This window comes from Microtus ochrogaster, chromosome 7 (genome assembly GCF_000317375.1).
Source record: "Microtus ochrogaster isolate Prairie Vole_2 chromosome 7, MicOch1.0, whole genome shotgun sequence".
In the NCBI taxonomy this organism is placed as follows: domain Eukaryota; kingdom Metazoa; phylum Chordata; class Mammalia; order Rodentia; family Cricetidae; genus Microtus; species Microtus ochrogaster.
The window spans coordinates 24,492,049-24,504,680 of record NC_022014.1 but is presented as its reverse complement, the minus strand read 5'-3'; the positions used below and the strand labels follow the sequence as shown (position 1 = coordinate 24,504,680).

Here is a 12,632-nt window from a genome sequence, read left to right as displayed (position 1 = left end):
GGGGGGGGGGAGACACACACTTAAACTAAAAAAAAAAATTCAGCGGGCGGTGGTGGGGCATGCCTTTAATCCGAGCACTTGGGAAACAGAAGCAGGGGGATCTCTGTGAGTTCGAGGTCAGCCTGGTCTGTTTACAGAGCTAGTTCCAGGACAGGCTCCAAAGCTACATAGAGAAACCCTGTCTCAAAAATCCAAAAACCAACCTCCCGCCCCCCAAATCATTTAGGACAGCTTTATTAAGATACAGGCTGATGGCACCCGCCTTTAATGCCAGTACTCAGAAGGCAGAGGCAGGGAGATACAAGGCCATCCTGGGGTCTACTTAGCTTGTTCCAGGACAGTTACACAGAGAAACCCCGTCTTGAAAAACAAACAAAAACATATATAGTTAGTTTATGTTTGGTTGCTTTTCAATTTTTCTCCCATTTTTTTTCTGGGTGTGTGAGTGTATATTTCTTTTTTCCTTTGTTCTGTTTTTGTGACAGGATCTTTGCCTTTGGCCCAAAGTGCTGAGGTTATAGGGCCACCATAACTGGCTTTAAATAATCAATCTTTAGTAGATGATCTCCAATGTCTATAATTAAATCAATGGTGAGATTTTTATGTCTATTTGTGTATATACACAATTCATGCCATGGCATGCAGATAGAGGTCAGAAGACAACTTGAGGGAACCACCCCACCTCCTACAATGTGAGTTCCAGGGATAAAACTCAGGTCACCAAGCTTGGTGGCCAGCGCCTTTACCTACTGAGCAAACTTACTGGCTCAATAATAATTGCTTTAAAAATATACAGACAACTGGAAAGAGCAAATACTCAAAATTCAGAATTCTAGGCTACAGTCTTAGGCACATTAACAAACCTCAGACTGAGAATCAGAAAAGTTACCTAAGGCTCTGTCGTATGGCACAGTAAGAAAATCATACAAAGACATGTAAATCAGACAGTACCTCAGATCCTGTTGCTTCAGAGATGGAAGAATATGAACTTTCTGGAGCCCAGGAAATGCATTCTACCACATGTTCATGTTCTCGGAGCTCTGCCTTGCATTCCTTTGTTGCTACAACCCATACACGCACAGTCTGGTCATTGGAACAGCTGGCTATCAGAGTGCCATCTTGATTTGGCCGCACCATACGTACCCATTCTCTGTGTCCTGTAAATGTCTTCACACAGTAGCTATTAATATAAGTAATAATATACATTGTGAATAAATAGTAATTAGGAAACTTTTCAGAAGTGATACAAAATTAGTTACAAATCAGGATAAAGAAAATAGCATTAGATAGAGAAATTATAGCTTGTCAACAAAATAAATGTAAAATATTGGTTAATAAATAATGGGCACCAGCCAGAAGTCAAACAACAAATACTAGCTAAAATAGGCTGACATGAAATACCACAAATTGACAAAAGACAGAATTTAGGTAAATTACATAGAAGGAACAAAAATTTTCAAAACTAAAAACTTCAAGTCTAAGACATATGCAAGTCTAAGGTATATACAAAGGTATATCAGCATAAATCTTATTTAAATTCTAATTTAGACCCAGAGATCACTTTGGGAAAAAAAAACATTAAAAACAAAACAACCAAAAAACGAAAAAAATAGGAAACTGACACTGCATAGACTGGCTTTTAAGAATCATTTTTACAGTGCACACATGTTTCTTGTAGACAGGAAGCTATTTTTTGAGATGCAGATGTATAACTCTGAATAAATTGTTAATTTGGTGCTGGGGATGCAAGCTAGGGCCTTGTGCATGTTAAGCAAGTGCTCTATGCTATATTTCCAACCTTCAACTATGTATGTATGTCACAGTGATCATTCCTGGGTAAAGATGAAATTATTAAGCACTTTCAAAATAATTCTGTTTTATTTTTTTTAAATATTTATTTATTTATTATGCATACAATATTCTGTCTGTGTGCAGGCCTGAAGAGGGCACCAGACCTCGTTACAGATGGTTGTCAGCCGCCATGTGGTTGCTGGGAATTGAACTCAGGACCTTTGGAAGAGCAGGCAATGCTCTTAACCGCTGAGCCATCTCTCCAGCCCCAATTCTGTTTTATTTTTAGAATCTTTTTGGCTAGTACTTTCCAACTAAATCTACTTACCCAGTTTGCACTTCCCACATTTTTATACTTTTATCCCTTGAGGCAGACACTATATGATCTCCATTAGGCATGATGGCTACCGAAGAGACATTGTGGTCATGGCCTAAAACACATAATACAGCAAAGTATTTAACAGTTAACCGTGGGATTTTACTAAGTTATTTTAAAAAACTACAGAAAGCACTTTTACACTGAGCTTTATGTAAATTAGACAGGATTATAAGGGAAAAAAGAGAATAGGAAAAGCAAGATTTGGCCTTCTATTTAAATAGTGGTTGAAATTTATCTTTATTTGACATTGATGTTCAATAGGGGAAATTGTTCATAAAACACTGTTCACATTCCAAATTAGCTACACTTTCTGGAAAAAGCTCAAGGCATATATTTTTCAAGAAACTTTCCTGTTTTTTTCTTTTCTTTAATTCAGCCCAATTCTCCTCAGTCTTTAAATCTGGGATCAAAGGTGCCACCATGCCTAGCAAAACTCTTTTTTTGGAAACAGGATCTCATGTATGCCATGTTGACCTCAAATTTGCTATGTAGCCAAGGAAACCTTGAACTTTTGATCCTTCCAGTTCTACTTCTTGAGTAATGAAATTATACAGTTTTACTAGCAATCAGGATCGAACTAAGGGCTTTCTGCAAGCAAACTCTTTTGACAGCAGTAAGATACTGTCAATTTACAAAATTTTAGGTAACGTATTTACAAAAGAATATGCCAAGGCTCCCTCAGTAGAATTTATGAAATACATTTAAATGAGTGAAAAAAACCCACAAACTTCAATTATACACTCCATGTAATAAGCCTGTGTACTAAGTAACACCAGCTTATCTTTTTCTTTTGTTTGGCTTGAGACTAGTGTACCGTGCAGCTCAGTTGGGGTTTTGTAATGAAGGCCAGCCTTAAGCTAGTGGTCCTCCCACCTTGACCTCCTGTCTACTGGAACTATGTACAGGCACCAATATACCTGGCTTGTTCTTAAGTCACTAATAATATGTTCTTACATATATCTAAACAACCATGTTCTTTAAAGAAAACAGAGTCAAGGCAGGCGTCTTTAATCCCAGGACAAGGGAGGCAGACGCAGGTAGATCTCTGAATTCAAGGCAGCCTAGAATAGCCTGGGTTACACAGAGAAACCCTGCCTGGGGGTGGGGAGTATAACACAGAGCCAGTACTTGAGGTAGGTAGAAACAGACAGATATCTGAGTTCAGGCCAGCCAAGGCTACAATGTGAGACTCTGTCCCCAAAACTCCAAAATGATAAAGGTTAGTATCTCCTATATATTCAGACAATTTAAGTATGACTCACTTCATCTTTATTATTCTATGACATAGATATTTTGAGATGAAATAACGTATGAACACTTAAAGGTACCACAGCTTTGGCTTCCAGCTTCCACATTGGCTGTTCTCTCAAAAAACAAAAGAACCAACAACCTCAGTAAATTAACTGTCCTAACTGTCCTTTTCTTTTTTTTTTTTTTAGTTCATCTTATTTTATTGGAATTTTTCCATATTTTGTACATTCTGCAATTGTTCATTTCCCCTCAATTCCCACGTTTTCCTGTGGAATATTTTTCCTTTGGCCTGTAGACCTCTCTTTGGCATCTATTCTAGAGCAGTTCTTACAAGATATAGGTTTTTTTTTTCTCTCCTGAGTTTGGTTGCCTGAAGACATTTCTATCTTGTTTTTTATTTACTTTTTTAAACACACTTTCTCTCACTGTAGCTCTGACGACTGTCTTCATGGCTCCTGCTGTGTGGTGTTCTGCTGTCCTGGGAGCTGCCATTTCTGTTGTAAGTTGCCTTTATTCATTGAAGCTACTGAATGTTTTCCTTACTTGGCTACTTTAAATTTTTTCTTCTTGCTACAGTTTGGATATGAAGTGTTCCCCACAGATGCTGAAGACTTGGTCCTGATTTGTGCCACTGAGAGACTTTGGAAACTTCAAGACAGTTTGCCTTGTGGGAGATCTCAGAATATTGAGACACCACCTCAAAGGGGATTATAGACCCCTCTCCCTCTCCCCACCCCGTTTCCAATATTCATTATGGTAACAGGAAACTGACTAACACACCATTAATTTCTTTTGCATTCTCATTATGATGCAGGATGCATTGTTGCTTTTATAGTTTGTGTTTTTAGAGAGTGAGCTGTGTGGATGTGTGGACTGATGCCTTTGACCTTTCAGAATATTCTCGGGCAGCATCACATGAAACTTTGGTTTTCCCAACCATTCCTCTCCTTCTTTCTCTTCAGTAGCTTGACTATTTATGGTATGTTTATGTTATATTCCATGTACTTGTTTTTCATTGCTATTTTCCAATTTTTTTTTTCTGTCCTCTAATCTGGATGCTTTAAATTGACCCGATTTTCAGTTCTAATATCCTCCTTAAAAATTTAATCTGAAGATCCCATTTAATTGAATGGACTAACTGTCCTTTTCTGTTGGACTAATCTGACTTGTAGTTTTTATCCAAATATAAATACAAATTAGGATTTCACATAAAACTTAAGCCCTCCTAACAAGAAAATCTCTATTATCAAAGTTTATTCATCAAACTTGCCCATCAGCGCAAACAACTAGGAGTTAAGTGCAGGGTACCTATACACAGGTAGCAAATTATTTCTTTTTTCAAGTGCCCTGCCAAAAATTAAAGCACCGTCCTCTACTCCTTACCATGCATGGTTTTAATGCATTCAAAGCCCTGAAAATCCCATAGTTTAATTGTCATGTCTGCAGAACAAGAAGCCAGAAGCTTGCCACTGTGGTCAAAGGAAATGTCCTGTACAGAGTCTGTGTGCCCCTTGAGAGTTCGTTCAAAATCTCCAGTCTCATAGTCCCACACCTGTCAAGTGAAGAGAAAAATGGTCAACACGAACCCATCACGTCCTCATTTTATATTTACACCCAGCAGCTTAGTCTGGCACCTTACTGGCTAATTAACAAATAACAATAATAATCTGTTGGAAATATCAAATCTTCAAGTACAAACTGGCCTTTCTCAATAGAGAAAATTGAGCTCCAATTATCCAAGTAGACCTTCAGTGTCACATCTGTTAGGAATCCACCACCTAATTATGCTAATGAGAAGGTACAGAGCATCAAAGCACACTAGTCTGAGAGTAAGCCATAGAAATAAGTAAGGGAATTCAATTACAGAAAAGATGTGTTGGGACAATGATAGGCATTTGTATGTAGAACAGTGAACTGATTTAAGTTCTCAATTCAACTAGAGCAGTAGAATGTAGATATTTAAGGAACTAAGGAAAAATTTATAAAATACACAAACTACTGCTCAATCAAATGTTAACGATTAACAAAAACATTTCATGTGGAAAAGTCTCATTCTGAAAGGACATTTTTTTCTAAAACAGAAATTGAGTTACCAAGAATCAATATTACAAAGAGGTATCACTCAATAACATACTAAATCTTTGTTCTGGTGGTCAAATTGTAGTTTGATTGAAATCAATTTTGTTTTGTTTTTCAATAGAGTTTTTCTGTGTAGCCCTGTAAACCAGGCTGGCCTCAAACTCACGAATTTCCACCCACCTCTGATACCCAAGTACTGGAATTAAAGGTGTGTGCACTACCACCGGCCAGCCTCAGTTTTTAAATTTTAAAGATTTTTTTTAAAAAAATATCTGTCGGCCGGGCGGTGGTGGCGCACGCCTTTAATCCCAGCACTCGGGAGGCAGAGGCAGGCGGATCTTTGTGATTTCGAGACCAGCCTGTCTTCAAGAGCTAGTTCCAGGACAGGCTCCAAAAAAACCACAGAGAAACCCTGTCTCGAAAAACCAAAAAAAAAAAAAAAAAAATATCTGTCTGTTTTTTAAGTCCTGGCTGTTTTGGAACTCATTTTTTTCTTTTCTTTTGGTTCTTCCAGACAGGATTTCTCAGTAGCTTTGGAGTCAATCCTGAAACTCGCTATAAATATAAATATTCAAAAAAAAAAAAAACCTACTACCAATGATGTGGTTTTTCCTTCTGACTTTTCTTTTTTAAAGCACAGAGACTATGACTATTACAGCAGTCTCCCCTTATTCATGAGTGACACATTTCGAAGACTACAGGTGAACCTAAAAACTACAGGTAGCATCAAAATATATATACTATATTTTTACTATACAGATGTACTTATGAATTTATATTACAAAGGTTTTTTTTTTTGGGGGGGGGGTGTTTTTCGAGACAGGGTTTCTCTGTGTAGCTTTGGAGCCTGTCCTGGAACTCCTGTAGATCAGGCTGGCATCAAACTCACAGAGATCCACCTGCCTCTGCCTCCCAAGTGCTGGGATTAAAGGCATGCACCACCACTGCCTGGCTATAAGTAACATTTTAATATCAATAACCAGTTGAAAAATAATCATAATAATACAGTGTAATATGTAAATGTGCTCTCTCTCACAAAATATCCTACTATACTGATATTTTAGACTGTAGTTACCCCAGGTAACTATGAAAAGCAAATAAAAGGAGGACTTAGTGATTTTATTATCACATCTGTTTTTTTTGAAGATTTATTTCTCTACTATGTACACAATATTTTGTATCCATGTACGCCTACAGTCCAGAAGACAACAAATCTCATTACAGATGGTTATGAGGAGCAATCATGTGGTTGCTGGGAATTGAACTCAGGACCTCTGGAAGAGCAGGCAGTGCTGTTTAACCACTGAGTCATTTCCTCAGCACCACAGAGATAAAGTGAGAGCTCCCTGTGTGAAATCTTTTCTTTTTTTTTGTTATTTATGATTTCTGTCTCTTCTCCGCCACCGCCTCCCATATCCCTCCCCCTCCCCCAATCAACTCCCCTGAAGAGCAGACTGGGTTCCCTGCCCTGTGGGGAGTCCAAGGACCTCCCACCTCCTTCCAGGTCTAGTAAGGTGAACATCCAAACAGCCTAGGCTCCCACAAAGGCAGTACGTGCAGTAGGATCAAAACCCAGTGCCATTGTTCTTGGGTTCTCAGCAGTCCTCATTGTCTGCTATGTTCAGTTGAGTCCGGTTTTATCCCTTGCTTTTTCAGACCCAGTCCAGCCAGCTGGCCTTGGTGAGTTCCCGAAAGCTTTTCTTTCACCTAATTTACCTCAAGTCAGCCTTTAAGAAAAGGCTTGCCTTTAATCCTGGCACTGGGAGGCAGAGACTGGTAGACCTCTGTGAGTTCAAGGCCAGCCTGGTTCGTAAGAGCTAGTTCCAAGACAGGCACCAAAACAACACAGAGAAACCCTGTCTCAACAAAAATAAACAGAAACCCGAAGAATTTCCCTTACCTGGGTGTGGTGACCCAAGGCTGCGAAAATGAGGCGGGAGGCTATCTGTGAGTTCAAGGCCAGTGTGATAGCCAAAACTGTTTCTCAAAACAAAACAAAACAAAAAAAACCATAAAGGAACAAACAAAAAGAACTTGCCTTAATTGTAGCATCTTCTGAAGCAGAGACCATAACACTGAACACAGGATGGAAAATAACTCGAGTGACTGGACTCCTATGACCACTCAACGCATATTTCTCGGGTGGACGGGGAATCCATTCTTTTGGGTCTCGTTTCTGACCAAGAGGACCACCCGACGTAAATTCTTCTTTTGCTTCATTTAGTTTTGATTCTAATTCCATAACCTTGGTGAGGGAACATAAAGTTAAATAAAAATGCAATCTATAACATATTTGAGTTTTATTTGCTTTTAGGTAGTTTCTCACTAGGAAGCTTAAGGTAACCCAGAACTTATAATTTTCCTTTCTCAGCTCCTAAGCACTGGGGTTACTATGCCCAGCCTGAACTATTTCATTCAAAGACAGTTTTTATTTGTATTTATTAACAGAGTAGATTAACGTATTTGCCTTGCTCCCTTTACACCTATCATTTTTAGTGTTTTTTCCCCTACACCAGTTTATTATTTATGTTTAAAAATAGTAATACTTGGGGGCTGAAGAGATGGCTCAGAGGTTAAGAGCATTGCCTGCTATTCATAAGGTCCTGAGTTCAATTCCCAGGAACCACATGGTGGCTCATAACCATCTGCAATGAGGTCTGGTGCCCTCTTCTGGCCTGCAGGCATACACACAGACAGAATATTGCATACATAATAAATAAATATTTAAAAAAAAGATAGTAATACTCACAACAAAAGCTAACATTTACTGAACTAGGCACTGATAACTTGTCAATGACTTTAATATAGCTGGGCTTGTATTATTCTAACTTTTAATGTGAAGAATATATATTTTAGAAATGGAATAGTATGCTACTTATCTTTCAGGCAACAAAACAAAACAAAACAGGTAAAAATGGTACATGTAAGACCACATGACCACATTTAGTACTCTTTTTCCAGGGCACAAATGATTTCTCATTCAATTTCTCAGTCAGGACAATGCAGATTCAACCAACGCATTACTATAGGCTGTATGACTGTAAAATGAAAGTTTTCATGAAGCAAAGGGAATGTATTTTTTAAAGCTCAGATATGAGTATCAACAGATTAATAATTCATGGTAATGTTTTCAGAAAATTTGTAATAGCACACTGACCACAACAAACTAAAGGAAATTTAGTTACCTTTTTTTGTAATCTAATAACAGATGTCCATTTTTTTTCCAAAAGACCAGCATACTTTTTATCTAATTCTTCATTCTAGGAGAAAAAGCAAGATCTTAAAAAAAAAATGGCTTAACCATGACATCTAAGTCTAAACATTAAATATCTTATCACACAAAAAAGTAAGAAAATTAAGTTCAATGCTAAGTAGATCTTAAGAAAAAAATGGCAAGAGTTGAATAGCTGAATTGACCTAACTACTGCAAACTTAAGTAAAACACACCCATTAACTATACTATGAATAATTAGAACTGTTCAAAAGGTCAAGCATACCATATCTAATTCAGCTTCCTTTTTAAAAACAGAATATGCCTCTTCGTAGCCATTTGAACGAAGATAATCTGCTATAGCTCGATTTCTGAAAGAAAATAAATTCAAATGAGTCCTAAAAACACTTTGCTTCTATTTGAGGAAATACACTTATAAAATCTTGGGGTTGTTGTTTGTTTGTTTCTTGAGACAGGGCTTCCCTGTTAGCCTTGGCTGTCCTCATTATGTAGACCAGGCCAGCCTCAAACTCACAAAGATCCACCTGCCTCTGCCTCTCTCAAGTGCTGGGATTAAAGGCTTGTGCCACGACCACCTGGCTATTAAAAAATCTATTAAAAAGAACACTTCCTTCTAATTTATACACATCTTTCTGGGGGAAAAGTGGATCACCTCCAAAGGTTCTGAATCATTAGCCACGGTCACAATTAATCTGTATTATTTTTGGACATTTCTGTTTTTGCCCCCCCCCCCATGCTAGGAACTGAACTCAGGACACTGTGCATACTAGGTAAGTACCTCTGAGATACATTCCCAGACCTTGACATTTGATAAGTTTCTAACTTACTGCTTAGCTTATAAATTGTGGACATTCCACAGCTTAAGAAATATTTCTATACCTAGCTATCAGTTGGCAAAAGTAACCCTCAGTTTTGCTACTGTTCACATTCACCTTCTAATATTTGATATACAAAGCTCAAGCACGGGAGATTAGAACTCAGTTTCTCTGTGTATCTCTGGCTATCCTGACCTTGCTTTGTAGACCAGGCTGTCCTCATACTCAGAGATACACCTGTCTCTGCCTATCAAGTACTAGAATTAAAGGCATGTGCCACCATGCCTGGTTTAGAATGTTTTGATAAAAGTATAGTTAAGGATATGGAGAGATGGCTCAGTGGTTACAAGTGCTTTGCTGTGCAAGCATGAGATTGTAGTTTATGTCCCCAGAACTCATGTATGAGGATGAATGTTCTGGGCAAGTCTGTGGACCTAGCACTAAGGTGGGTGGAGGCAGGAGGCTCTCTAGGGCTTGCTGGCTTCCTAACTAACCAAAGTATTACAGCTCCAGGTTCAGAACAAGACCTTGCTGTTCAAACAAACAGAGTAAGAGGAGGACATGCAAAGTCTTTCTGTTTCCAGCAGACACTCATGAATACATTATAAACATACATCTCAGGCACAACACTCCCCCCCCCCCCGAAAGTGTTGTAGTATTAGAAATAATTCTAAACCATTGCAATGGACTAAAACTTCACAAGCTACAGTCTACTGTCTTAGAGCGAGACTAATATAGAATTATAATTCAAAGGCAGAAAAGCTGAAATGGCTTAAAATGATGTCTTTTTATGCTTCTCTTTCATTCTGTCCTGACAGAATATAGGCAAGCATCCCTGCTCTCCTACTTCAGCATTTCTCAATTATTCTGAGCCTTAGTCACAAAATCAGAGAAAAGGTTAATTTAGAATTCTTCTTTAAGACTTTAAACTAACACATATAATTAAAAAGTTAATAGCAGCAGGGTGGTGCAAGCCTTTAATCCCAGCACTCAGGAGGCAGAAGCAGGTGGATCTCTGTGAGTCTGAAGTCAGCCTGGTCTACAAAAGTACCCCCCTTCCCAAGTCACTACCATGGGCTTAAGCAAAAATTAAATATACACATATAGTAATAGTATCATTACATCCTGTACCCCATTTTGTTTTATGTATTCTTTTCTTTTGAAATTGGGTCTTAAAGCCAGGTGGTGATGGTGCACTCAGGAAGGAGAGGTAAGCAGATCTCTGTGAGTTCAAGGCCAGCCTTGTCTACAAGAGCTAGTTCCAGGACAGGCACCAAAGCTACACAGAGAAACCCTGTCTCAAAAAACCAAAAAAGAAAATGGGTCTTTGTCTTGTCTTGTCTTGAATTTACAGAGGTATGTATGCCTGTCTCTGTGGGCTGAATTAAAGACTTGTACAACTATGCCTGGTCCTCCCTATTTTTATAAAACAGGGTTTTGTGGGGGCTGGAGAGATGGTTCAGCAGTTAAGAAGAGCACTGCCTGCTCTTTCCAGAAGTCCTGAGTTCAATTCCCAGCAACAATATGGTGCCTCACAACCATCTCTAATAAGATCTGGTGCCCTCTTCTGGCCTACAGGCATACAAGCAGACAAAACACTATACATAATAAACAAATCTTTTAAAAAACAAAACAAAAAACCAACCAAAAAAAAAAAATCAAAAACAAACAAAAAACTGGGTTTTGTGTATCCCAGGCTGGCCAGGAACTACCTAAGTGGGACGACCCTGAATTTTTGACTCGGTCACCTGGCCAATTCAAGGCACTGGAAATCAAATCCAAGGATTCACGCACACTATATCCCCAGCCCTCCCCAAGAGATTCATATCTGCCATTGATCTCCAATATTTCATCACAGGCAACCACTGCTGTATTTTATATGTTCTTCTAGAGATAATCTACCTAAAACCCATGCCTCTTTTTTTTAAGACAAGGTTAAACCACATAGTCCTAGCTGGCCTGGAACCACTTGATGAAATTCCATAACCTTGAGAGACAACATGAAGACAAATTAAAATGCAATCAATGAAATAAGCTGGTAGTTTTTTTCCTTTGAAGTAGGATCTCACTATGAAGCTTAGTGTAGCCCAAAACATGATACTGTCTCAACAAGAGCTAGGCTTATTATGCTGAGACTGAACTATTTGACTCAAAGACAATTTCCATACATGTATTTACAGAGAAGATGAAGAAACTTACTTCATTTTATTTTTTACTATCATCTGTCTATGTGGGGTGAGTACATGGTGGGGGTCAGATCAGGTGGGGGTCAGAAAATCAAAAGACAACTTTTGGGAGTTGATTCTCTATCAGTTCAGGGGGATCTGAACTTTCAACACTGTGGTGCAACAGGCACTGAGTCACTGAGCCATCACTCTAATTATATATTTTCTTAAATATGTTACAGCACTCCGCTGAGTCTTAGAGAAGGGGAAGCACAGGTGTGGCAAGTTTCTGGCCTGTTTATTATATTCTAGTCCAAGGTAATAGGCCCTAAGAATTATGATAAAAGGGTTATAAGGTCATTCATGTCGTATAATATTTAATTCAAAAAAGCAGTTCATAATTCAACTACTATTGAATGTTAAGGTGAATACAAGTCACAGAGAGGTTACTATGAAGGGCAAATGAACCTTCACCTTCACTATGGAACAAACAGTTACATTTACCAGAGACTTGGGAGCAGCGCAATATTCCTTTCCACTATGTGAATATATGCCACTGTGATTGGTCTAATAAAAAGCTTATTGCCTCGTAGTTTGTAGGCCCATATTTCTACATGGTGTGACAGCCAAGTTCTTGGGCCATGGCTAGTATCTGGAGCAGTCAAGTAACTTTCCACACAGCTGTCGCTAACCTAACGAAAGGTCAAGATGTTTAGCTCCTTTTTTTGTAATTTGGAGGATACCTGATAGAGATGCCGATTCAAGCCTTCGTGCTAGCTAGCATACAGAGCAGATAGGTAGACGTGGATGTGACTAAAAGCCATTCACCTGGTTACCTAAGAGACAGAATGCTAATGTATTTACCCATCAGTTTATGTTTTGATATATAAGGCTTTTTTTTTTTTTTTTTTTTTTTTTTG

General features: G+C 38.4%; 1 protein-coding gene across 2 annotated transcripts in view; it reads right to left on the bottom strand.

Annotated features, from left to right (window-relative positions):
• The window catches only part of Pafah1b1 (platelet activating factor acetylhydrolase 1b regulatory subunit 1), a 51,912-nt gene that overhangs the window by 8,999 nt on the left and 30,281 nt on the right, over positions 1 to 12,632 (bottom strand). For both annotated transcript variants that reach the window (XM_005349568.3, XM_013347231.2), the window contains exons 3-8: positions 8,998 to 9,082; positions 8,686 to 8,760; positions 7,539 to 7,745; positions 4,805 to 4,973; positions 2,120 to 2,222; positions 952 to 1,180 (exon numbers count right to left, since the gene is read on the bottom strand). In XM_005349568.3, coding sequence (XP_005349625.1) covers positions 952 to 1,180; positions 2,120 to 2,222; positions 4,805 to 4,973; positions 7,539 to 7,745; positions 8,686 to 8,760; positions 8,998 to 9,082 — 868 coding nt within the window. The remainder of the gene's footprint in view (positions 1 to 951; positions 1,181 to 2,119; positions 2,223 to 4,804; positions 4,974 to 7,538; positions 7,746 to 8,685; positions 8,761 to 8,997; positions 9,083 to 12,632) is intronic.